At 50.3% G+C, this 26,411-nt stretch overlaps 1 protein-coding gene across 5 annotated transcripts in view; it reads right to left on the minus strand.

The window, feature by feature from the left end:
- The window catches only part of ACVR1 (activin A receptor type 1), a 30,152-nt gene extending 16,438 nt beyond the window's left edge, over positions 1-13,714 (minus strand). Inside the window, exons 1-4 of one of the 5 annotated variants that reach the window (XM_042827267.1) lie at positions 13,696-13,714; positions 4,387-4,463; positions 1,303-1,557; positions 893-1,110 (exon numbers count right to left, since the gene is read on the minus strand). In XM_042827267.1, coding sequence (XP_042683201.1) covers positions 893-1,110; positions 1,303-1,557; positions 4,387-4,441 — 528 coding nt within the window. In that variant the 5' untranslated portion in view covers positions 4,442-4,463; positions 13,696-13,714. Of the gene's footprint in view, positions 1-892; positions 1,111-1,302; positions 1,558-4,386; positions 4,464-5,982; positions 6,039-13,476; positions 13,622-13,695 lie in introns of those variants that run through there. The other 4 variants (XM_042827264.1, XM_042827263.1, XM_042827266.1 and 1 more) reach the window with 4 other exon arrangements.
- Positions 13,715-26,411: the final 12,697 nt, after the last annotated feature.

Consider the following 26,411-nt stretch of genomic DNA (forward strand, 5'->3'; position numbering starts at 1 on the left):
AAAAAGAAGTTACCAAGTGTAATTTATATATGGCTGAGCTGAAGCAGTGACACAAAGCTGTTGCAGTTTACAGAGCGCCTGTTCCCAGTCACACCAACCACCCAATACTTCAAGCTCAGGAGGAAGGCACTGGTTTCAGTAACACTCAATGTACTCCTGAAGCCATGAATGCTCAGTTTTGATGGGAACATTGCTGGAAACATTTTCAATTACTGTTACTTAAAATAAGGCCAAGGTATAACACGTCAAAACTTTACAAGGAAACACTTCCCCATGTTAATTTTCCATAGACTGAGTGACCTGAAACATTTTAAAAATCAAATTTTGAACAAGATGTCCAAAGGAAATGAGAAGTGCTGCTACTCTCCTCTGTCAAAAAAAATTCACTGATTTCCTACTCCTCCACTTTGCAAGTTCACGGGACTCAGATCTGAAGTTTTAAGTGGAGACAACCTGTATTTTCTTCTCTGCCCATCTTCACATCCTTTTCAGTCTTTCAAATTGTCATTGAAACATCAAATCACAATACATTTTTACACCTTCCATATCACTTTAGGCTACCTGAAAACTGTACAAACGTTGTTTTGCTGATATGTAAGCTTCTCAGTGGCTTTAGATGTTGTTTGTAGAACCAGAAAATGTTTGACTAGAGCTTACAGCAACTCTCCAAGTCAAGGAGAGTATACTTGCAAAAGTGTTTGTTTTTTGTTTGGTTTGGGTTTTGTGTTTTTTTTTAAGTTTCATTTAAACTGTGGCTTCTGAACACAGTAACATCCCCACACAAGTCCTGACACTTAAATGGCATGCTGGCAGCATAAAGCCATGGCCATGTCTGGAGGGGCTGTGAGGGCATTTGGAAGCAAAGCTTTTACCATTCACAAAGGTTACTTACTGCCAATGTACTGTCCCCGACATTTGAAGCAATGAGTCCCTCAATTGTGCCATATTCTGCATCCCTAGAATTGAGTCTCTCCATGTGGTTCTTCTGTATTCTCCGGATGATGAGCACAGCTACCACAGAGAAAACTACCAGCACTACCACTGGAGCCAGTATAACGATGATCAGCGTTTCCATGCTGTAACCTGCAGCTTCCCCTTGCAGGGTTTGCCCTTGGAAAAGAGAAAGAACAAAAGAAAAAACGTTAGAACGCCTGGAGAAAACACTTCCACAACCAGCAGTTTGCTCGGTGGCCACTCACACTGGGAGAGGCTTTTACACAGCCAAGGCAGCAGCACACCTGCACAAAGTGTGCTGCCATGACTCAGCTGCACAGAATTCCTTCTTTATAAGTTAACCATCACCTTTAGAAGAGGGCAGCTTCGCAGTGATATTCATGTTGCACAGGTATCCTTGGCAGCACTCCACAGCTTGGTCAGGAGATGGTGGAGTTTTGCACGTCATTTTCCCTTGTTCGTAGACTTGGAAGCAGCCTTTCTGGTAAACCTTAGCACCATCGTTAATGCTCAGGGAGGCAAAGCACTGCTGGCCCTGGCAGCGGTCTCCATTCCCACATGACATGCCTTCACACACACATTCATTTAGCTTCAGCTCCTCGTCTGCAAAAAGGGAGAGGTGAGGAAAAAACACACCGTACTCTGTAACTACTTTTACAGAGAGATTCAGTTATCTCCATAGAATAAGACAATAAAAATCCTTTGTTTAAGGGAAGGAATACTGCTTGCAGCTATCACAGAGGAACTACCAAGTAGGAGCTAACAATACCCATTTATCTGATTCAGCAAGGCAGAGATACCAGCCCGCACCACTGAAGAAATACCAGTCTTATCTGCCCACTCCAAGCACTCACATTCCCAGGGCTCAGCTTTACATCACCCCACAGGCACTACTGCAGGGGTACAGCATGGAAGGGTTGTTCTGCACAAGGGCAGTTAGCAGAGAGAAACCAACCGTAACTGTAAAGGAGATTTGCTAAACTCAATTGCATTGCTCTGCTCAGGGCAACAGAGATGAGGCTGCTCCTGCACACACTCCCTGGGTGCATGGACTCTTACAGCAGACTCGCTCACATTCTTTTTTCAGCTCTAGCAGACATTTCCAGCCATAAGCACACAGATGTTCCTAACACAGCAGCATGCCACCACGTGTTCAACTTTTCAGAGCCTATCATTGGAGGTTGCCCACTGGGAATAGAACTCTGTTTATTTTCCTCTTGTTTTTTTTCTGCCCTCCCACAGTGAACAAACACATAAGTATAGTTTTCCACTACTGAACTGCCTAAAGTCAGCCAGCTTCCCTGCAGCCCACACTCTGCTCAGTGCACGGACAGCCCCTGTGGCTCGCATCCTGTTCTATCCCACCTCCCACCCAGGGACCCCTCAAGGCCTAGGGCAGCCTGCACCAGCCAGAGAGCAGAAAGCCACCCCTTTGGCAAAGAACCTCTGAGCTGGGAACACAGACACTCTCCTTCACAACAGTTACTCCTCATGCCCAAACTGCTCCTCAGTTTACCCAGCTGGTTTCCCAGCCTCGCAGTGCATTACAGCCCACCCCTGCCCCCAGGTATGCCCCTGCAGTGCCACTCAGCACACAGGCCGTGCAGGTTGCACAGGGCCAGCAGTGGTTGCCATGCCCCGGCAGGTGCTCATGAGCTGGATGCTGCACCACAATGACACATCCTCACGTGCATAAAGCCACCCACAAGGGCTGCCTGTCCTCACCACGTTCTCCCGTGGAAAAATACACTGCATGCATTCCTTGTAACATCTCAACTTAGAGATGCTCTCTCCACTGAGAGGAACGTTCCGCTTCCCGCCCAAGCGGCCAAGGAAACAGGCACGGGGCCACCTCGTCTCACTTGTACTACAGCAACACCACTAACTGATATTTCTTCAGCTCTGACTCAAAATAAATGCTATGTCAGCTATGTCATATGGTCAGCAAACGACAAACTAAACAAACGTACAAAAAGTCAAAACATGCAGCACAAAAAGTCTCCGTTTCCTCTCTAAGGACAACCCACTCCCAGTGGGGGAACTGGCAAAGCATGTGAAGAGGTTACAAACCCAACATGGAGCCAGCCCAGGGCTGCTGAAATCTCTCAGCAAGACAGGGACTTCAAGCACAAAGGTCACAGTATTTAAAAACAACAATTCTGCTTTTCTTTTTAAACGACAAGTGTTAAGCAGCTCCGGGGGCAGATGGGGGCAGGGCAGCAGGTGAGCAGGCAGCACAGGGTCAGCATCCATCCCTCACAGGGCCCCAGAGAACAGCAGCATTAAGTGCACAGAGAAAGAAAATGTGCCATAGGAAATTTGGGAGAGGAGAAGGGAAAGAATAAAGCAAACAGAAGCACAAAGCTGGCATGGCTCTTCTACAGACACTTCCACAGGAAGCTCCACTTCACAAACAGGAAAACATTCCTTGTGCACTCAGCTGGCACGGGCTGGTGGACCACAGCCCCAGACAGCTGCTCCAAGCGCTGCACAGCCCCAGCCCAGCCTGCCATTGCTCTGCACTCCTTAATGGCTCTGAAAGCTACTAACATTTTATTTGAAAAGAACCAGCTGTACTTCAAGCACAGAGGTGCAGCATGAAAACTGCTATCAAACTTTATTTTAAAAGAATATATTGTATGGACAAAAACAATAGTTTAACATATTTCCACTAAGATCTGTCTAGAGTTGCTTCCTATTCTAATCGTGCCTTAATCTCTGCTTTGTAAACACAAATAAAATCCCACCAAACCTCCACACATGTATTTCCCCACTTCACAGTCTTTTCCAAGGATCCAGTCATCATGCGCTTCTGTTATTTGCATCAATATTTGAGAACAAGCTCAGGGGATTTCAGAAGGACCTGACAAGGCAAAGAGCACCTATGTGCCACAGCAGATACTCTGTGCATGTCACACATCACCTGGAATGCAGTCACAGCTGAGGAAGTCACTGGCAGAAAGCCTTCCCTGCACGCTGACAGTGGGCAGTTTTGGAAGCAGCTATCACACAACATCGAGAAACCTTCAGGTGAACCACCACCCTTCTTCCATTTTGCTGAAGCAAGCCTTACACACACTGCACATCTGAAAGCCTTACATGCACACAACAACTGGAGTCACTCAGCATTTCCAAAGAGCTGACTGGAGCTGCCACAGAGAAGACGAAGCGCCGTGCTGAACAGCCCAGACATGAGAGCCCTCCAGAGGACAACCCAGTAACACAACTCCACCTCAGCCCGCTGTGCTGCAAAGAGCTGCTCAAAACTTTGCCATTCAAGTAAGGTTTCCCATTTCACTCCCCAGGTCCTGCTAAGCCCTATGTCAACCACACACACTGTAGATTTTGTACACAAGCAGGCAAAAAGCAGGCTCTGAAGCAACTCCAAGTGCTGAGAAGAGCTCTCCCCACCATCACCAGCACAGCACTCACCTTGCACGCTGCGGGAGGGCAGGGCCAGCAGCAGCAGCAGCACGGGGAGAGCCATGGCTCCATCTGTCACTGTAGGCCTGCAGGAAGAGACAGACGTGAGAGCTGGGCACACTTGCACTGCCTCCATGTGTAACCACCCCAAAACAGCGCCTCTCCACATCTCCCATCAACTCCATAAATGAAGTGCAGGATGACCAAGTTTGGTCTCATTTCCTAAACGAGTCGTTTCCCACATCTACGAAACTTCTATTTTACCACAGTTTCTTAGTGAGATTTATACTTTTCTTGTATAGTCACAGAAGCATAATTTGCAACTGTAGCATGTAGCCAAAGTGTGCCAAGAGGACAGCATGCAACCTTTCAGCAGCAAGCAGGCATATAACATAGAAGATCTGCTTTACCAACCAGGTTTTAAAGAGTTAAACTGCTATGAACTTCAAAGGAAGTTGTGTAAAACTGCATTGTTTGCACTATGGTCTCAGCCGAAACTGCTGAATAACTTTCTTCAACCAGCAGCAACCGGCACTGGATGGCAGAGAAAGCACTGCATGGACGGCAGAGCCAGCCCAGCTCCGTCTGCTTGACCCACGTCCTGTGCAAGAATTTATGTGTTCCCAGCAAAGGCACGGGCTCCTCTAAGGAAGTAAATAAAGGAGTGAATTCTTTCACATACTTCAAACCTTTTCCAGGATACTTGCTCCTTACAAGAACACAAAAGCTCTCTTTTCACTTTGAAGAGCTATTTTACAGGCTACTGACAAGGAACTTCTTTGTAGCAGGGGTCGTCTCAGAGGTGGAGAACTTGGGACTGCAGAGAACAGCAAAGAATGGCAAGCAGCCGTATGGGTCTCCAACTCCAAACCACCCACCTGCCCCAGCCCCAAACACAACACAGCAGCAGGGAGCACACCCAGATCAACATGGCTCTGGTGAGCAGGCACAGGGCTGCTGCTGTGCCTCTGGTAAGCAGCACTTACATTCGCTTACTCACACTGCATCCCAACGCAGTAGACAGAAAAATGACAGTACCAACATTTTTCAATTTTCGTCAGCTATCTTCTGTCGCTGCCTTTTCATACCATTAGCAGGCTGCCTGTGCGCTTGGTGACTAAAGCCAAATCATTTCTGTATTTATTTCCTGACACAGATTAGTTTTGGAAAGATGTCAGGGATTGTTCTGTGACCAGCTAACACGGTCAAGGATTTGTGACCCTGTGTGCTTCAGTTCTGAGATTCCCTGCTTGAAGGGAGGAGCAAGCAGCACCCAGCATCACTGCCTCTGGCACAACCCACCTCCCACTGCTTGCACCCACTCTGCCTGTCTACTCCCACTGTCGAAAGACCTTGCAACACACACAGTACCTCACCTCCAACAATCACAAAACACAAGTAAGGCTGCATGCAGCACAATCAGCGCGCACTCATGGATAAGGTGCAGGCTAGGAGAAAGCTGCCCTGGAGCAGTCGGTACGTAGTGCTGCAGCCAGCCCAGGGTCCAGCACGGGGACTGCTCCACGAGAACTTTTCCCAAGGGGAGAGAGTGGGATTTAATCCCAAAGGAGACGAACTGGAAAGCAGCAAACAAATAGCATGTACCATTTATCTTCCTTTCTCCATGGATCAGTCTTTGTTGACATCTGACTGCAAACTTTTGGCACGCCCAGTGCTGAGAACGACTGCAGTGTCAGTTACCACTAGATGGCATTCAGAACACGAATGCCTGTGCCTTGGGCACTTCGTGATATACTCCATCCCGCCCAGGGCTTACTATACAGCAGAGCTGCAAACAGGATACAGTATCGTGCATGTTACCATCAGCATGCAAGGAAAAACATTGCTTGTTTCAACTTTTTCACCTACAGAAAAGCACAATTAGAAAATGGGAAGTTTGCTATGGGTCACCATAGACACATCCCCAAGGGGTGGCAGCAGGCAGATCCACCCAGGCCTGCTGACCTGCTGCCACAGGGCAAGCCCGGCCCAGGCAGGCACTGGGCAACTCAGCCTAAGGGTCAGGAGAGCTTCCCAGAAGCAGAGGAGCAGCAGCAAGCACATCCCTTGGCAGAGGAGCTGCAGTTAAAACTGCCCACCTCACCATACCGGGGCACAACTAAGTTCTGCCTACATTCATGAAGCCCCAGATTCCGCAGGAGAGGTTCCGAGAAGCCCCCACCCCGCGCACAGCACAGACGCAGCGCCAGCAGCAGGCAGAGCGCGGCCCGGCGCCGCAGACACGGGGTCACAGCTCATCTGAATGCAGCGCAGACGCGGCACGCCGACCCGGGGCAGCTCCGCCGGATCACAGGCGGCCGCGCTGTCACCCGCAGCCCCGGCGGCAGCAGGCCAAGGCCCCGAGGGCCTCGCGTATTCGGCATGCGCCTCACCAGATCGCTATCAAAAGAAAACATCCCCGGCACTGGGCTGCGACTGCCATCCTCAACCACCACACATGAGCACAGTTCGCCAGCGGCACAAGCTTTAAAAGCAAAGATGGGCGCTTCAAACTGACAGATCGCACGGCGGTTGGCCGTTTCTGAAATCCAAGTTCACAGGAACACGCGAACCTCCTCAGAGCAGCACCGCAGCAGCGCTCCGTGTGTCAGGACAAGGGCAGATCCGGGTGTTCTTACGGCAGCAGCACAAAACCCAGCCACAGCACCGCGCGTGGGCAGAGGGCACCCAGCAGCACATTGAGATCCAGGAGGGCAGTGCCCTGCAAGGCCACGCATGTCCCAAATCACTCCAAGAACAGAGACAACCAAGTGTGAGAGGTGCTGGGCCTCCCGCACCCCCCCACACACACATCATACACAACGCAAACTCCCAACACAACTGCCAGGCAGCGAACAACCCATACAGCATCAAACATGGAGGAAACACATCTAACATCGACTTCTCACAAAGTGGCAGCTCTGCGTACGCTCGTGCACATCCACTCCTTTCCTATGTAATAGTGAGGGAACAAAGCACTTAGAGAAACAGGCCTGCTCAGCCTCCCTCCTGGCACCCACAAGCAAGAATCCATTTGTTGTCTATGCTGTCACCCCCTGTCCTCAGCTGCCACAACTGCAGATATTGCACAGCATGGGAGAACAAATTAGAAATATCCACAATGTCTGGGAAAAAAAAAAAAAAAAAAACCCACATATTTATCCAAGAGGAAAAAATACCTTACCTATAGGTCAGAGACATGGGCCAGAAACACAGGAGTTCTCATTGCCTTTGAAAAAGAGGAGGGCAGGGAGAGGACGAGGCAGGGCTGGCCGTGCAGGACGGCTGAACAACCCGGCAGGGCTGTGGGCTCTGTGAAAGAGATGGCCATCAGAGCCCAGCTGCAAAGCAGCACAAACACTGCATCGGTGGGGCATCCCGAGCAACTGAGCAGCGGATGGCCTGCTCCACTGATCCCAGACATTTCTACATTGACCTGAAAGCCTCATCCTATATCGCTACTTCTTTGTGCCTTGGAAAACTCAGCCATCCTTCCCCATTATTTATCACCTTACAGGCAGCTGCCAAGGATCAACACCGCACCGCGGATCACCTTGCCTTTGCAGGGCCTGCACACGGTGACACTCCGTAAGACCCTATGATACTGCACACAGCTCACTGATCATCTCATCCCTGAGCACCCTGGCAGTTAGGAGCAATTCACACGTGCAAAGAGCCCCCACACGTGGTCTCACTGATACAGGCAAACAGGTGTGTTTGGACACAGTGCCATCAGGCAGTCAGTGATCAGCCAAGCATGCAGCAGCTTCACCTCAGTGCACAACTGCCGCACTGAGCAGGTATCAATTCTCAACACCTGTGTTAGATACATCTCAATTATTGATGCCTAACGTACAGTTCAGAAACTCATTAAGCACCATGAAAATGAAACAAGGATGTTAAGATGCATGGTACACAGTGTATTTCTGCGTAGGTATTACAGGAAGCACAGTTCCCTGCAGAGGGGAGCATGGCATTCTGCACCAGAAGGGCTGCATCACAGGTGGGCAGTGGAAATTCTCTTGGACATTTTCCCTGTTAAAAACAATTGAGAGTTACAGACAACCTTAGGCACTAGTCACTTTGCCAGCACCATTCCAGATGATCACCCCATGTGGAGACAAGTTCAGCTGGCACCCAGCGAGCCGATCTGCACAGAACACAGAACTATCTGCAGCTCAGCACTGGCTGTGGGAGGCATGGCCTTCCCCTGGTGCTCTCAGATCCCAACACAACATGAATGGAAGACAGGAACTCTGCCATCCATCAATAGCCTGGACTGATCCACAAGCTCTGTGTAAAATCCAAGCACAAATACTTCTAGCTATTAGAAGTTGCACATGTGAGCTTTCTATGCCTTTAGAAAAAGTGCACACTAACACCTAGTAGCTCTAACTTACTCACTCGAAGTTGACTTCTTTGAGACTTGGCTCACTACCCAGCAGGCACTCCTTTACTTCATAAAGCTTTCATCTGTGCAACACCTGATGAAAGAGTTCAATGAAAAACAAACCTCCACAGCTCACAGTGCTTCCCAGCCCACCACCAAGCACTCCTCCATCCTGCTCCAAGCAGCTACCAGGCAGGTAGCAGCCAGAGAGGTACCAACACCTCCATCCCTGCATGGGAGTGGCATGGGGGTGGGAGGGGGGTCCCAGCCACTGCCCCCAGGCCCCCCAAGTGAAACATTCATTTCAGCAAAACCAACCACCTGCAGCATAAAGATACGCTCACCAGAGCTTTACTCCAGAGCTCTTTGTGTTGTTTTCAGTCTATAATAAAGTTTCCCATTCTACAGTTCACTTTGGCTTTCCTTTCACCCCTCCAGACACGGCCCCGAGCAAAGCCCCCTGCAGGCTGGATCCTGCAAACCTTTTCGATGGCATCCTGCTCTGGAAATTTCAACAACCCCAAGCAACTTTGGGAACCAATTCTGGGAAAGTTGTAGCGCACTGCCTGCACGACAGGCAGAAAGCACAGCAAAATGCTCACACTGCCCTGTTGTTTTACCCCATCAAGTGCATTTCATCAGTATGCCAGACTTAGCCCAGGCATTCCAACTGCTGCCCTGTGACAGGCTGTGCAGCGCCCCACAGCCCCACGGCCCTGCTGCCTGCAGCTACACTCCAGAAGCAGGAACAGTGCAGACATGGTGTAGGTGAAATCAGTGACTGCTGCACTAAGATCAGGGTTTGTAAATGCTTTTTATTACCTTCCAGTAGCAAAAAGGTTCCTTTCAACCGTTTCTCTGAATGCTTCCACCAACATAAACAGTGTAAAACAAACAGTTCTGAACACAAATCTTCAGCTCTGCACTCAGTAAGAAAAATCCTTTTCTCTCAATGTCATGGCAGTTTGGTTGGATCCCCGCCCCCTCCTTTTTGTTCCTTCCCATGAGTTTTAGACACAGATCTCTTGACCGTGGGCAGGCGCTGTGTTTTGGTTTGGTTCAGTGCAGTAGCTAGGGCCTGATGATGTAACGTGAGCAGCATTTCAAGATCACTTCTCATTCTGGCAAGCCTGCTACAAGACAAATGCAGCCCGACTCCCACAGACGTACACAGCAGTGCCTCTCCACCAGCCAGTGCTGTTTGCATAATACGCAAGGACCTTCGGAAGGTGCAAGTGCTTTTTAATTCCAGCCCAATGCCGTTGAGCTGGCTCACTGAGTCAAACACCCAGTAACAGACCCAAGGAACACATGCACAGCAGGCAGCGCTCCGTGGACCCCCATCTATTTTGGTGCTGCCACTGCCAGCCATGAGCCCATCCACTCACCAACAGCCCCACTGGTCCCGCCTGCCTGGGCACATCCAAACCTCCATGTGGGCTGCAATGCCAACACCACCACCCTACCCACAGCCCCTCAGCCCAAGCACCCTAACCAAGACATGGTTTGTGGTATTTTGGTCAAATCCAGCAGCAGCTCTGCACACCAGGAGCACAGCTTTTACCAGGCCTGTGTGCAGCACGATGCTGGGGGCTCCGAGCAGAAGCCAGGCTGCTGCTTGGCACATCTTAGAGCTTGACTACAGCCACATGTCGGCTAGCCAAAGGAAGCCAAATACAAGTTACCTAAATATTTTTGGGGCAATCAGATGGAAAACAGAAGTTCCTAATGCTCTGTGGGCACGCGTCTCTGAATGATGTTTTGCTTCATCAGATCCTTTCATTAGCTATTGCTTTGGTGTCCAAAAAGCACCCAGTGCGCCACATGGCTGCATCTGCTCCAGCCCAAAACCTCTGTGCCCCTCCTGGTAACAGAATTACTGCATCACCACAACAGACACTCAGCACTGCCATCACAAACAACTCTCAGCCTGATAACTTGGCACCCTATCACTTCTCCCTACTGATTTATTTCAGTTACCATTCTGACTCTCCTTTCCAGAGCTCTGTGCTGCATCTTCCTTTTCCATCGCTAGCTGCATGCTTCCAAATTCATGCCTCCCACATGGCCTTGCCAAACCTGACTGTACTCGCATGTCTTCAGAAAATTGTTCCACACATTTACTCAGACTTTTGTTTTAATTGCTGTCAGAGATGCCAAAAGCAATCGAATTACTATCCACCAGCTCAATTACTGTGACTGACCTCACACATACTTTTAGCTGCAAACATGAAGTAGAACACAAGCTACGTCTCCTTACAGGCAAGTCTAGCTTTGGATTTCTGAATGAAAGACTGCCTAGAAGCAAATCCTCTGTGATCACACAGAAACTAAGCTGTGTTCTCTTGATTAAAGTAAGCTTATGACATACATCCATTGGCAATTCCCAAGGCTCAGCACCTTAACATAGAGGATTCAGACACAACTGTTAACATAACAGACTGAATACAAGTCAGAGAGAACCTTCACCAACCGCTTCCGAGAGAGAAAACGGGATGCCCAAATTTGCCCTGAGTCAAGAGCCACCTCTAACAGGACACGACTAAGAGACTGTTCTGAGCCCAATACAAGAAAAGACAGCATTTGATCATAAACAGAGCATGACCATACTGTTGGGTTTTTTTGTTTGTTTTTCAGTGTCAGGAAGAGTTCAGCATAAATCCATTTGTCTCCAGCGTGAGAGAGCACAAGTTACAGGAATGAATATACTTCACCCAAAAATCCTCCAATGGCAGCTGTCCCAAGACAAAAGGGAAAAGAGCACTGCCAAAGACACTGTGAGTTACATTTGAATGTCTGCTTACTGTCAGCAGCCTCTCAGTGCAGTTGGTAATGTTGATGAAGGCACCCAACAGTCAAAAGAAAAAGCTTTCCATCTTCTTATTGCCACCCAGTGGAAATGTGAAGCCAGATCTACCTCCGGAGGAAGGCACCAGCTTTTCACCTATCTCCTGGCCATCGAACAGACTGGGTTTTGTGCTGCAGAACTTCCCACTCACCAGCACAGACCTAGTTCTGAGAGCTCTGAGGTCAGCAGGACCATGGCTGCAGAGGTAAAGCAGCAGCTGCCATGCCTGCCTGCAAGCACGCAGTTTTGCCAGGAACCATCTCAAATTCAGCTGGACTAGACGCTAAGGAAACCACAATTAAATGGACTGAGACATCTAAAGCTATTCTCAGAAAATAGGCCAGACTGGGCATGAAAACATCTGAGTTTGGCTTGATTCATAAACCACATGACCAAGACACCCCAGCAGTGCCTCCAGGCAGCAGGCGAAGGAATGCTGAGCAGCACAAAGGTAGGCAGCAGAGCTTCTCAGCCCCAGCTGCCTCTCTATAGCTCCCGCATTTCCTCTCAGCTCCCGCATTTCCCATCATCTCCCATTTGCCACAGCCATACATCCTGAGCCACCCCTTCATCCCAGGACATCAGGGCTCCTCCAGTAGGTACTTGGGCACTGGGCCATGCTCACAGCCAGAGCTGGTCAGTCAACCGCCACAAACCCACCTCTGATGCAAAACCAGAGCAATGCAAGCTAAATCATCAATCACATCCAGCTAGCTATGACTGTGCACAACTCCAACTGTCTTTTATACCAACACACAGCAGTTTCCTCTGCAACCAACCAGAACACAACACCAAGCCCTTGTTTGAATAAGTGCACAAACTGTGATGCGGACAAGTCCTTCCCAGTTCCAAGCAAACACAGACATGACTTCAGACACTGGGAGAGCTGCACCAGCTTGGCTCCTCTGCCCTGTGAGTCAGCGTAAGTACTGTGAGCATTGCAGCATTACACGTAAGTGAGCAGAGCACTTAGGGAAGCTGCTCACCAAAGTGAAAACAAAAGGCCAAAGGACATCTGCACCAAGTGGAAGGGACAAATGGCAGGGAAAGCAGACTGCTTCCCATTTTCTAGTCTCAGCAACTGAAAAAAGCAGACATTTTTCTTCTTAAAGAAATAAGCAGAACTGCAGCAATAATTTCAAAAATAAACTGCTTGTACACATTAGAAATAAGCACACGAGGAGGAGTGAGTCACAAAGCGATACAGGACATCTGACTTTTATGTCCTGCCCAGCTACAGCACACAACCTATGGAGCAGCACAGGACACGGCTCTCTGCCCCACTCACACCAGGACCCCCCTGCCATCCCAGCAGGTTCACACTGCTCTCACTGGAATGCTGCTCACACCCCACAGCTGTCTCCTCACACAGTTGGCACTGACCCCGACAACGTGGGACTTGCTTCCAGCGAGGACAGTGTTATTTCATGGCTGCTAGGCAGCACATGCACCACTAGTGGAGTTTTTATCTCCCTGCTTTCCTGCCATACAGAACCAGCCAGGCTGACTCCGTGAACGTTAAGATCACTCACTTTTCCCCATTTGATATCTCCAAGCCAAAACAACATCTGGAACTTCTGTGTGCTGCACAAAGAGGGAGACAGATTAAAGCTGGAGAAAGCTGCACAGAGCTTCCTGAGCACTGCGTGCGACCGCGTTTATCCACATTTCCCATATAGGCCTTTCAGAACGGCCCTGCTGGGAAAAAAGTCCCTTGCACAGACTCAGACACAACATAAAACTCCTTCCACTGCAAAATAACCTCAAGAAGGATTATCAGAAAAATAACAGGAACAAAGCTGATAGGAAAGTTAAGAGTGAGAATGTAGCGCGGTTCTTATAGCAAAACAAGGTGACGTACACTGACCCACAGAAGGAAATCAACAGAACGGCCCAGCGCCTTACTCGATAGCTCATGGGAAGCTCCTGGCGCCTCACACACATCCCACCCATGGGCGTCAGCCCCCCGAGCGCACCCAGGGCTCAGGCCATGCCCAGCACATCCCCACAACCAGCAGAGCAACAGAGAGCCGCGCCGCAGACAGGCGCAGGGCCAAGACGTGTCCCAGCTAGCACAAACCTCCCTGCCGACAGACACGCCAAGCACACACACAGACCAGTTGCTCCAACATTTACTTAACTCCTGGTAGTTAATTAACAGAAGCCACGACTGCTGGTTATTCCCTAACCAGCTCTCACATCGAGGGGCCAAGCTCCGTACCAACCAAGGGCAGCCAATGGCCTGGACAGCCCTGCCCTCACAGCGAGATGTCCTCTGCCCGCCCAGCCCCGGGCAGCGCACCGGCCCACCCAGCCGCAGTGCAGGCCGCAGGCAGCTGCCACACCGTGCTGCGCTGGAGGTCACCTTCAATGCATCACAACGACCAAAGTGGGATAAAGCGTGTGGCTTCAGGAACAGACTGAATGTGTCGACAACTCCTACATGGGTCACCACTACACCCCATGCTGAACTCCCACCAGAGCCTGTTACCGCCCTGCCCCACACTGAGCTGTGCAGCAGCACGCATACTGCAGGAGAGCACAGAGAAGGCCACTGCTGCCCTAAACGCGTTATTTACCTGTAGCAGTTGGCTGAACAAACACACAAGTCACTAAAACACCTCCCAAACTCACTAAACAGCACGACTGCTTGATCTAGTGAAAGCACCCATCCCTGCTGAGCAGCACTGCGCCGTGTTTTGCCGCACTCACCACCAATGCGCTAAGATGGCATTCAGCTCTGCTGGAGCCCTGAGCCCCATCCCCTCCCGCTGTCTGATGGAAGGTGTTCCCTTCTTGTCCTGCTAGCATTTTGAAGAAAATATTGTAAGTATTTGTCATGGATATCCAAAGCAAAAAAAACCAAGACCACAGCTAAGTAAGCTTGGAACTCAGCCCGGTGAGCAGCTACAGCACCAAGCCACCCACTGGTTAGCTCTGATATCCACGAAGAGCCATTCACACAGCCCAAACCTTTTCTCTGCCTAGAATTTCCCCAAGTTAAAAGAACAATGCAGCATTCTCTTAACATCTACTTTACAACACACACTAAAGCTAAATTTAACAGGCTACACAAACTGCATGGCATAAATCACTTAACTAAGGAAAAGCACCATTTTCTCCTCTTTCTCTGTGCTTTGCCACCATGACCATTTTCGCACACTTGCAGCCTTTCAAAGGGATCATTTTCACCCCATTTTCTGGAATCTCCCCGATCCTTCCCTCTCCATTTGCCTTCCAGCCCACAGACACTCCTTTTGGCCACAGTTCAGCCATCATCCACACCGGATGAACTCACATACACCACGTAGCAGGTAGTTTTCAGGCATTTGCAACTCTCCTGCAAAAGGTTCTGACAGAATTTGCATTGATGTTCAAGCATTCATGGCACTGAATGGTGCCTGAACCATGTACTCTTGCTGTATGACAAACAGGGACCTGGGGCCTGAGACTTCATGCATGTGCTTCACAGCAGAACAACGTGAAAGTCAGTTGGCTCATTTTCATTAACTCTTGAGGTAATCTAAATGCAATCCACTACCTCCAAGCACTTTCTGTAGCTGGATCAACAACCCCATTCCTTTCTTCCTTACTACCCACTGAAGAGACAGCAGGGCCCTTGGCTGTGACACAGAGCGTTAGCAATGCTGCAGTGGGGTTTAGTGAAGACAAGCATCGCTGGACACAAGTTAACACTGGTTTGGGGGTTTAAAAAACACTGCTGCAAGAAACACGAAACTCTGAGTAACAGATCTTTAAACAATAATCCTTCATAAGAGACTTCTTACCCAAAGCTGCTTAGAGGGACCTGAAACTACACGTTACTTTCCAGCAGTGACTACATGCCTCATTTCTGCATTGTCTGCTTGTTTTGAAGTCCAGCAGTAACTGCTGTAGCTCTGAGCGAGCAGAGGCACCGGGCCCATGTGGGGGCAGGCAGCCAGCAGCTCGGCCACGGGCGGCACAGAAGGCAGGCTGCAGGCAGGGGCTCCAGCAGCCCTGTCACACAAGGCCAGCCCCACACACGGCTCCCACAGGTGGGGCGGCAAAGAAATCAAAGAGCTTCAAAGTCGTTTTGTGGTGAGCGCTGGGGGCAGAGCTGCCAAACCAGCAGTGCTGGGGAGGGGCGATCCACAGCAGCTGGGGATCTCTCCAGGCCTGCACTGCTCTGCAGGGAAAACCATCCCTGGCCACCTGAAAATCCAGCCGGTCTGCACAGGCTGCCCTGGGAAGGCAGCGCTGCCCAGGGTGATTTCAGCCCTGTTCTGAACATTTCCATCCTTCCCAGACCGCTCCAGGGGCGATGATATACCACACGGCCATCAGAGCAGCCTCCTCCTGGAGGGGAGAAAAGGTTCCTTTAGTCCATCCACACTTGTATGACTGCACTCCACCCTCACTCTCGTCTCCTCCTTCCAACCCCAAATCTTATTCTTAGAAATGCGCAAGGCGACAGCGAGAGGTAATTTCAGAGCACTTCATAGCCCCAGTGCTCCTTGCTCAGCTTGTATGCTGGGTACGACAGAACACCCAGTGCTCCTGATTACAGCCAGTGCCGTACATGACAGGGAGCTCTGCACTCAGCAGGATGCACAGGATGGAGGTTTCTTCGGGCTACTACCAGAAAAAAAGAGTAGCTACTGAAAGCAAGATGAACCATCCTGAGTCACTGTATTAGCACAATGATTCAAAGCAAAGCTAAGCAAAATTCAAGGTCAAAATACCCTATCTGGAATTTTACCTGGTTTTCTGAAGCTTTCAGGACAGCAGTCTGTCTGCATGGTGGACTACACTCTTTGGGGGTTGGTATTTCAACGCTTCCAGGTTGAACAGTGATCAAGGCAACTAAAATCACCGAGCTGAGTCGTAATTTGAAAGATGGATTTTGCGTCTGGCTTTGCACTTATATTTTATTCTCTAACAAAGGTTAATCACTGTCCAACATAAATGAAGATACTGTTAAGACCAATTAAATGCTAACTTTATTTCCCAGGAAAAAAGCAACCTTGCTAATAACAAACAACAGAGGATGAAAGGGAAGAACAGAACTTCTGACTGTTACTGGGCGCACGCTGTGCTGGCATGCAGTAATGGGGAGGGACAGTCCCCAGAGCTAACGCTGTGAATCTTTGCTTATCCCAAACAAGAGTTCAACCAAAGGGAATGCAATTACTATTGGAAGACAAGGTTATAGCAGCAGTGTGCTATTTCTGCAAGAAAGAAACCACCCAAAGCAGCAGGCCCACTGCCCGTCCAGCACCCAGCCTGCCTCCCCTCCCCCCAGCAGCACACAAGGGTTCAGTGCCACCAGCAGCAGCCTGTGTGTCACCTTGGTGACACTCCTGCAGCAAATCAGCACACTGTGCAAGCTTGGAGGAGATCTCAGAGTCACAGGATGGGAGGGAGCATCCATCACCAGCAATCCATCACCCTCAGCACACAGCCAGGGCAAGCGTTCAGCCAGCTGTACTCACAACGTGCCATGTGCTTTTATGAGGACAAAAAAGCAGAAACGCAGATTCAACAAAAGGCCAAACAGTTCAGCCATGTAGGTTAATTGGAACATTGTAGATTTTAAATGCACAGTAGCAAAGGTGAAACTTTCTTAAAGACCCCAGGCCGAGCATCTCCCAAGGGCACGTCCCATCGGCTTCCTGAAAATCTCCCTCAGACAGCTAAGTTTAGATTCACAGGTTTTAACTCAAAGGATTTTTTTTTTAACATGCATTACTATGCTTAGACCTTTACTATGCTTATTTGTTCTACTTAAACATTGTTACTCACTTGCAACAGAGAAAACTTTTTCTTGGTTTTGCTTGCTTTTGTAGGAAAGACAGACTTTCAAGATCAGAAAAATCAGCAGCCTCCCATAAATATCACCCCCCCATACGTTACAGCAGCACCAGAGCAGTGCACACAAGCCATCCTAAGGCACTGACATCTTCCTGCAGAGCCTCCTGGAGCTCAACACAGAAAACAAGAAACCTCCCAAATGAAGCAAGCACAAAAGCAAAGAACGAGCTGTTACACATTCACTACAGGAAGACAGTGATCTCAAATTATGAATTTTGGAGAAAGACAGGATCTGTTCTCACAGCACCACCAGGACTAAGGAAAAGCAGGATGGCTTCGGGATGCACCAACTTCTACAAACACAACACGTTCGTGTTCAGGAGAACACTTCACATGCAACCAAACACCTGTTTCATACAGTCATCATGAAATGTGTCAAAAGCCTTACTTTAAAGTACTTCAGTACTTACTTCAGAACTTTGAGAGAGAAAAAATACACACTTCATATCCTTTTACGCTTTGTTGGCGCACCAAAACTCTAGAGGTTACAGTGTGCATCTGAGCATTGCCTCTGTTTGGTGGTGGTTTAATTTTCTCACACTCACACCAGCGAGCAGCTCAGCAAGGAGCCTCTCCCAGACAGCACAGCCAACAAGAAAACCTCAGCGATGCCGGCTCAGCACAGCCAGGCCTGCAGGGTCCCCACTGCCGCAGCCCACAGCCAAGAGCAGCAGAACACGGCTCTGAGCAGCCATCAGTGCTAACAGAGCTGCTCGGGTGGGACCCTACGGCCTGTGCTGGTTTCCTGAGTGCCAGGCTGCCTCCTGCCCCCCTTCAGCTGCCTGCACCTACATTCTGCAGCCCTGTTCTCCCAGCGCCCCCCCAGGTCTCCATGGCTCCTCCTGAAGGAGGCCCCTTCGCTTGCTCAGATTCTCCATGAAGTCCCCTCCCACAGCCACATAACCCTACAGCACTCTGCCTTGTGACAAGTCTCTCAGGAGCAAAAAGAGGCCAGAGTACTCATCAGGAAAAGGATTCAACTACACAGCAGCAGGAACGGAAGAGCTTTCACACACACCTTGATACAAGACCCCAACCCTAATACTCAAATGCACTCAAAAGCAGTGAGTTCAGCTCCTCCCCTCCCTAAGAAAGTGGGCTTTGCTCATTGCTTTAGCTGCCAGTTACCTCCAGGCACACACTGGTCCGAAGCAGTGCACTTGCTCTTCTTTCCAGGTTTTCCAATCACAGCCAAGACCACGGATATCTCTCCTCCTACCTCTCCCAGTGTTTGAAGAGGAACCTTCCGATTTCTTCAGCCAGGTCTCTGAAGAGCCATTAAGTTCCACGAGACTTGGCAGAAGGACACGCACTGGAAACACAGCAGACTCGCAAGAGCTGCAAGTTAAAGGCTTGTCTGCACAAGAGAAGCTCCAGGGATGGCTCTCGCCATTTGAGCTAGGTGCTTGTGAGGACTCCTGCAGCAGAGCAAGGGCTAAGGACAAGCTTGGTGCAGGGCAACAGCATACCATGAACTGCACCTACTTTCCTCAAAATACAAGCACATCCTCATATCCCCTCTTTTCATCTCAATCCACTGCTGTGGGTGGGCAGTGGCTCTCTTAACTCAGCTTGCAGAACAACTTCAAGTTCTTTCTCTTCTTCCATTTGCTCTATTTCACTCCCCAGGGCCCTGTATCCAGCAGATAACTAAAATTAGATAGGTAGCGTTTCACGGCCTTCAATACTCTCGTCTACACACAACAGGATCTTTCTTACAATAAAGGGCATCTGCACTGGGAGCTCAATCAGCATCGTTACCAGCAGACCATGCATCAAAGTTTGACGTACTCCAGGAACACGATCCGACCAGGAATAAAGGCAGATTTACCCCAAGCAGGCCCTTTTCAAAAGTAAACCTACAACAGCAACGCAGATTCAAATGCCAGTTTCCCACCAGAGGCTCCAGTAACCCTATAAGAACTAATACCTCCTAGAACTGGATTTGGTCTTCTGGCTTTCAATTCTTCATCACTTTGCCCCTTCTAATGGAAAAAATAAAACGCCCTTGGAATTCTGCATTCTGCTGTACATCAGAGTCCAGTGTTTTATTTGAATGTCTGACAAACAACCGCCATTCAAACTCTAACTAAACAGATCCAAGACTTTTCCACCAAAAAGCCACTCATACACAAGGCACAGGAATACTGTATTTCTTTTGAGGTATTTTAGCGGTGCTTGGGATTCAAATACCACTATTTAAGAATAGTCATACTGATACACTCATTCCTTAAAATACTGCAGGTGCAAGGAACACGAGTGGGGAAAGGGTATAAACAGCTTCAGACCTTAGAACAGCCTTTGCAGAGCAGACATGCACAGGTTTGCTTTAGAGGAAAGGACACGAGCTCCACATGCGTGTAAAATGTCTCCACCAAGACAGAAAACCAGTCTTCTGTTTAGGCAAGCTGGAACACGTTATTCATTTAGCTTGCTCTCTACTAGAGGCTGATGCAAACGTGTGGGTCCACAAACACACGCAGAGATGTCTACATGGCATTCCTGGCACATTTACACAGGCTTACTTGACAACCAACTAATTTGAGGTTAAAAGAGCAAAAGCAAAGCCAAGGAGGTGTGGAAGAAATTTTAAGAAGCAGTGTCCTGACAGCAGAAGCCCACGGGAGGGACCATGAGAACAGAGCGAGGCATGGTGCCTGGCCAGCACCAGGGCACCGGCTGTGTGCCGCACTGCATGTTCCTCTGCTAACTTGAGAGGAGCTTTTTCTAATCCTGGTGGTTTGACTCAATTTGTGTGCTTCTTTCTTTACAGAGAAGGGCTCCAACTATGCAAGGGCTTGGGAGAACAGCTGATGTTCCCGTGATATAGCCCTCATCTTAGCCACAAAGCCCTCAGCCCTGTGCCCAGCTAGCTCACCTGCACATGGGACACCCTGCTGGCAGAGGGGCAGGGAACTTCACATCAAAGGAAGGCCCTATGCAAGTCTTCAGAGAAAGCAGGCCCTGCATAGAGATAAGCAGAGACGGCCCCTCCAGCACCACGTTTACACCTAGTTACCCTGGAGATGAGGAGCCCCAGGGTGACAATAGTCCTGCCAGGGTACTGTGACAATGGCCTTTCAACAGCACCCACTGCTGAGCAGAGCAGAGCAGCCTGTGCTGATTTCAGTCCCCACACAGCACAGGGCTGCTGGTAAAGCTGTGCACCCCAACAGCAAGGAGTGGGGAGCTGCCCACACATTGGCTGCACAGCCGCACAGAGCCCAGCACAGCCTTGTGTCACACTGCAGCCCAGTCCTGCCAGGAGCAGCATTTCAGGTGACCAACAAAGCGCTGCAATGAAGTCAAGAAGAGTTTCAATGTGATTTTTGCCAGTAATAAACAACCTGCAAGATACCAGCTATCTTTCCTTTAGGATAACATGTTACAATTAATTTACCCTCTCCTAACCAAACCACTATCTTTCCATTTCATTTTCTCTTTCAAGATCCAGCCTTGAAAGGACTTAATTGTTCCAGTCCACCCACATAAACACAAGAGACAACTCTGTTGCAGTGGAGAGCCCTAAATAGCACACAGACTGGCTCAGACTGACTAATACAAACACACATCTTGTTTAACACTACAGTTGTTCCCAGGGGGATGCAGACCTCCCCTCTACTCCCACGCCACACCCACAGCCATTGCAGGCAGCCACCCAACCCCAGCTTGGGCAGCGCAGAACTGAGCCACGAATCGATCCCTGCTGGAACTAGTCCAGCAAAGCCAAGTTGAACTTTAACAAAATTAACACGCTTACCCAGCTCATTACATGGCCACAGAAGCACCAGAATAGGAGAAAGAGCAGCACGTGGAGAGGATGAGCGGGACTGCTTGCTTCCTCGGCTCCCACACCGAGCTGAAGCCCTGCACAGCTGCGGTGCTGAGTGCGGGGCGGCTCAGGCCGCAACCCCAGGCCATTAGCAGCCCAGGCGCAGGGGCCTGCTGAGGCACACAGTCATGAAAGCAGCCATCAGCAGCTTGCAGGACTTCAAAAGGAAGCCACTTCTAGCCTCCAAGCTATCCACCCAGCCAAAGGAAGCCGGTGAAGGGCTGCCAACCTGCTCCTGCAGTTACAGGATACACGCCAGACAAGCAGCAGACCTGCAATTGGAAGAGGTGTTTGCTGGACTCCGTTCTGCAGCTTATTAGCAGAGAGGTAAGTTCTGCAGCTTATTAGCAGAGAGGTAAGGTCTGCAGCTTCTTGTCCTAAGAAATGCCTGACCTCTGCCGAGAGCTGCTGGGCACGGCTGCCCTGTGCGGCAGCACGAGCTCCTCCTGCTCACTTCCCCTCAACTGAGGTGGCGCCGTGGCTCAGTGCAGCAGAAAGGAGTGTTCCAGGCATGAAGAGCACAGCCCAGAGCTGTGCATCACCTCTGTGTCTGCCAAAAAGCTAACAGCAGCCAGCACTCTCCTCTACTCAGCCCATCTTGGTTCAAGGTGGAGCTCATTCCATTTCTGCCAAGGCAAACAGAGTCCAACCACCAAGCTGGAGGTCTTCCTTCCTTTAAAACAGACCTGAGATAACTAGCAACAAGCTCCAGGTGTGTCCACACGTCTTTTCAGGCACATGCCAGATGGCTGAACAGAAACAGGGTCAGACACTCTCAGGAGCAATTGAAGAAGGAAACGTGCTCATCCACATAAGCCACTTTCTATCAGCAACCATTCAGTCACCTATTCAGCTCACCAGGAGAAAAGAGAACAAGAGGTACACCCGACCCACACTAACCTGCTGGCTACACAAGTGTCCCTGAGCAGAGGCCGAGGGAGAAGCAATGAGGACACAGCATGGGAAGGTCACCATCTTTGCTCTGCCCCACGCTTCCAGCCAAGGCAAGCTCCCCAGCCTGACACTGCATCCAGTCCTCTGCACCCAAAGGCCTGCCCACAGGCCCAGGAAAAGACCTAATGCCATTCTTAAAATAAACCAGAAAACTGCCCTCAGATGTCCCACAGCAGTCTCTCCGTACCTGACCCCTCACAGCCGGACGTACGTCTCAACACGGCTGACTACAGGCTGCATTCCCGGCTCCCACACGACGTGGGGCCACGGCCTCACATTACAGCCATCTCCACAGGATCCGTGCTCAGACCCTCTCTCCCAGCAGAAGTTCAGCCACACCACTCCCACAGCAGCTCACAGCACCTCGCAGAACAAAGCCGAGCAGCCCCAAGTTACCCGAACTGCTTACAGAGCGACGCTGCCTTCGTACCATGAGGGACGTCCCCGGGGTGGGAGAGGTGCCGAGGCATGGGCAGCACACTGCTTCAGGCACAAAGGACACAGAACACGTCCCGTCGGAACCGGGCAGCTCCTCGCCCCAACACGGCCCGCTCTCCCTGCCGGGCCCAGAGCCGTGCCCGCGGGCGGGACGAGCGCGGCACCAAAGGAAAGCACAGATCAAAGGAGCCCCGTTTGAAGGCGGGATCGTGTAATAACCGGCTGAGACGGTGATGCAGCACCTGATGTTGACTATTCACCAGCAGATGAATCACAGGGTCGGTCAGCGCCTGAACTGCTCATAAAGAACACCGGCGGCTTTCTGAAATCCTTCTTCTGCATTACCAGCAGTAGCAACGCAGTCCTGACGATCCATCCAGAAAAGTCAGCATCCCACAGAATTAACACAAAAGCAGTGGCAATTAACCCAGCCTTTCTAATCACAGTCAACGCTGATCTCGTCAGCCAGGCAAAGTTCGGAGAGCAGCGAGGCCCACCGACACCACAGGGGGGGCGCCTGCAGGCACCCAGCAGTGTGAGAGGGGCTGGATCTCCAGGAAGGCACACCCACAGCCCGGCCCATAGGGCCCTCGGTTACAGCCACGTTCCCATCCACCTAGAGCTCGTGCTTTTGGAAGCACTGCTCTAAAACTGGGTTATAACTGCAAAAATGGCCAAGAAAGAAGAGCTTCTTGAAAGCATTTCCACAAAATTCTCTATATTTTACAGTCAACAGCTGTTTCTAAGTTGATGATCTCAAAAAATCTTCCAAACTATCGTGAAGTTAGGTTTCCAACACCAAGAAATCCATCATTCCTTACTTCACATACATGGCTTTTCAGTTCCATGGAGGGCGTGCTTGGAAGTTGCATTCTTAGCCCCCATCAGAGCACACTGTGACCAACATGCTCCTCTTTCTTTCACTCCTGGTTACTCTCAGGTCTCAGACAAGCCATCCCCAAGCACGCTGGCACACCCCTGTGAGGGCCAACCCACAACCCGGCCCAATGGAGCCCTGCAAATCCTCATTAAGGATGGAAGACAGCAATTCCCACTCTGAAATCTACCACATCTGGCACACTGCTGTGATCTCCTGTCGCTGTATATAGCTGCACAGATGAGCAGGCTGAGATTTTAACCTGTTTATACACAGAAGAGACTAAAAGATATAAGGGCAGATACTGCAATCCTCTTTTGAGAGCCCAAATACCTAAGAATGGGAACAAATTCAAGTGCTATTTCTTCCCCTTGGGCAGGAGTGAAGGGGTTAAAAAGGGGGCCTGGTTATTTATGGCGGCTGTTCCTAGATCCTATTTTAACATCAGACTTCATTATATTTAAGCATTGCTTCAGAGTACCAGCTGGCAAATAAAATAAACCCACCACCACACTGATGTTGTTTCACTGCCCGTGTTTGCCTCCTACCTCCAAGGAGATTCTTTGCTACTGATGAGGAGCCCACTGCTCATCCCTTCCCCAGTATATGGATTTGGAGAGCAAAGCAAGGCCAGAGCAGGGCTGTGGGAGCACTGAACCAATTTTATCCCTCTCACCTGCATTCCTCCCAAATAAGCCCTGTGATGTGTTTCAGCCCTGCCCAAAAGGAGCCGGGGCTGCCGGTGGGTGGAAAGCTAGACATGAGCCAGCACTGTGCCCTCGTGACCCAGAAGGCCAACCCGATCCTGGGCTGCATCAAAAGCAGCGTGGCCAGCAGTCAGGGAGGAGATCCTGCACGCCTGCTCTGCGCTGTGAGACCTCACCTGGAGCACTGCATCCAGATGTGGAGTCCTCAGTACAGGAGAGACATGGAGCTGTTGGAGAGCGTCCAGAGCGGGGCCACAAAAATCCCTACGAGGACAGCCTGAGAGCTGGGGCTGTTCAGCACGGAGAAAGGAAGGCTTGAGGTGAGCTGAGAGCAGCCTGCAGTACCGAAAGGGCTGCAACAAGGAAGGGGACAGACTCTTCAACAGGGTCTGCTGTGACAGGACAAGGGGAAATGGCTTCAAACAAAAGGAGGGAGATTGGGATTGGATTCAAAGAAGACGTTTTTTACAATAAGTGCACTGAGGCCTTGGCACAGATTGCCCGGAGAGGTGCTGGGTGCCCCATCCCTGCAGACATTCAAAGTCAGGCTGGGCCAGGCTCTGAGCTCCCGATCCACCTGTGGGCATCCCTGTTCAGTGTGTTCTGTGCAAGGGAGTTGGGCTACGTGTCCTTCAGGGTCCCTTCTGACTCAAATGATTCTGTGATTCCACGTGTCTGCTGCAGTGTGCTGTGCAACCTGGGCAAGACAACACGAGGCAGCTCTGTGCTGGGCAGCCATGGGGCAATGGTGCTGCTCTGAGAGGGGCTGCCCCACACCTCCCCCCCCCACAGCACCGCTGATGCTTCCCTGTACACACTGGGACCTACCAACAGAGCCAGACCACAGACAGCCACAGCAGCACGAGCAGCAAAGCAGCAAAAGGAAGCCTTTCTGTACATTGGGAAGACAAGCCCTCTCAAAAATAGATAAGTTTTGCAGGAAATGGTTATATTTAGCCCTCCCCTTTCACCTCAGCTCCTCAACACATTCTCCTTCTCCTACTGAAGGACTTTAATAACTGGTACTAGAGGTCAGCTTTAACACATCGCCTCAGCAGAAAAAAATGCAGCCAACTTAATGCATGTTAATATAGAAGAGTGTAAACAACCACAGGAATATCAAGTATCTGACTACTACGGCATGAGGAGAACTCTGGTTTCTCAAAATGCATTAAATAGCTCCAAAAAGATAATGTGACCAAAGTTATTGTGCGAGTTTAGTCTGAGGAAGGCGAGGCTGAACTTCTGCAGACACCACTGCTGCCCTCACAAATGCTTTTCACGCTAACCAACACAGCTCCAGTATTTCCTATGGAATACAAGCAGGAGGTAACAGCTTCAGCAGCTGCACGCCGAAATGCTTCCCACTACACACGTATAAAGTAAGCTTTATAAGGAACTGGATTTCAAGAGTTACTGCTCAATAGAACCCGGGGAGAGGCTGTGAACAGTACCTCCAAAGCACCGCCAGCAGAAGGCCAGCAGGATTTCCCTTTCTCAGCTGTAATTTCAATACCACGCTGTAAGAACTAAAACAAGAAATCTCTGAAACAGCTTTCTTCCCTCCGGCTGTTTCATTTAACTATCAGCTTTGCCTTCCAGCTGCTGGCCTCACTACAGCTCAGAATGTAAAAACTGACAATTTAAAAGCCGAGACGGTAGAGGTTGATCTGAGTCAGAGCAACAGGCGCAGAGCTCGTCCCGAGGTGGAACGGCAGCAGTCAGCACAGAGCAGGCCGGTCCTGCCGGTGGGGGCTGCGGGGCCACCGCCAGCGTGGCGGAGACGGGGCACCTCTGGCACCTCCTGCTCCCCCACACAGACCCGGGGATGCCTTCCACAAGTCGGTACAGTCAAAGGAGCCGGGTGGCTGTGTGCAACCCGCCCTCATCCCCGGCCTTGGCTTCGCCCATCGCAGCCTCAAGGCAACCCGGGACTTGTCAAGCAGCACCAGAGCTCGGAGCGTACAAGTGGGAGGACGCCGGCAAAGTGTCCGCCGTGCCGCGATGCGCCGCGCTCTCTTCGGAGCTGAGGTAGGAAGGCGGCACGCAGGAGACCATCACAGAGAGCAGACGGGAATTTCAGGCTCCTGGAGCTCCGTCAGCGCTCACAGCGCAGCGCGGCTCCCGGGGCCGCA

The sequence above is a fragment of the Centrocercus urophasianus genome, unplaced genomic scaffold, assembly GCF_019232065.1.
Source record: "Centrocercus urophasianus isolate 14NV4802_14NV808 unplaced genomic scaffold, USGS_Curo_1.0 seq_28, whole genome shotgun sequence".
NCBI classification, from domain to species: Eukaryota; Metazoa; Chordata; class Aves; order Galliformes; family Phasianidae; genus Centrocercus; species Centrocercus urophasianus.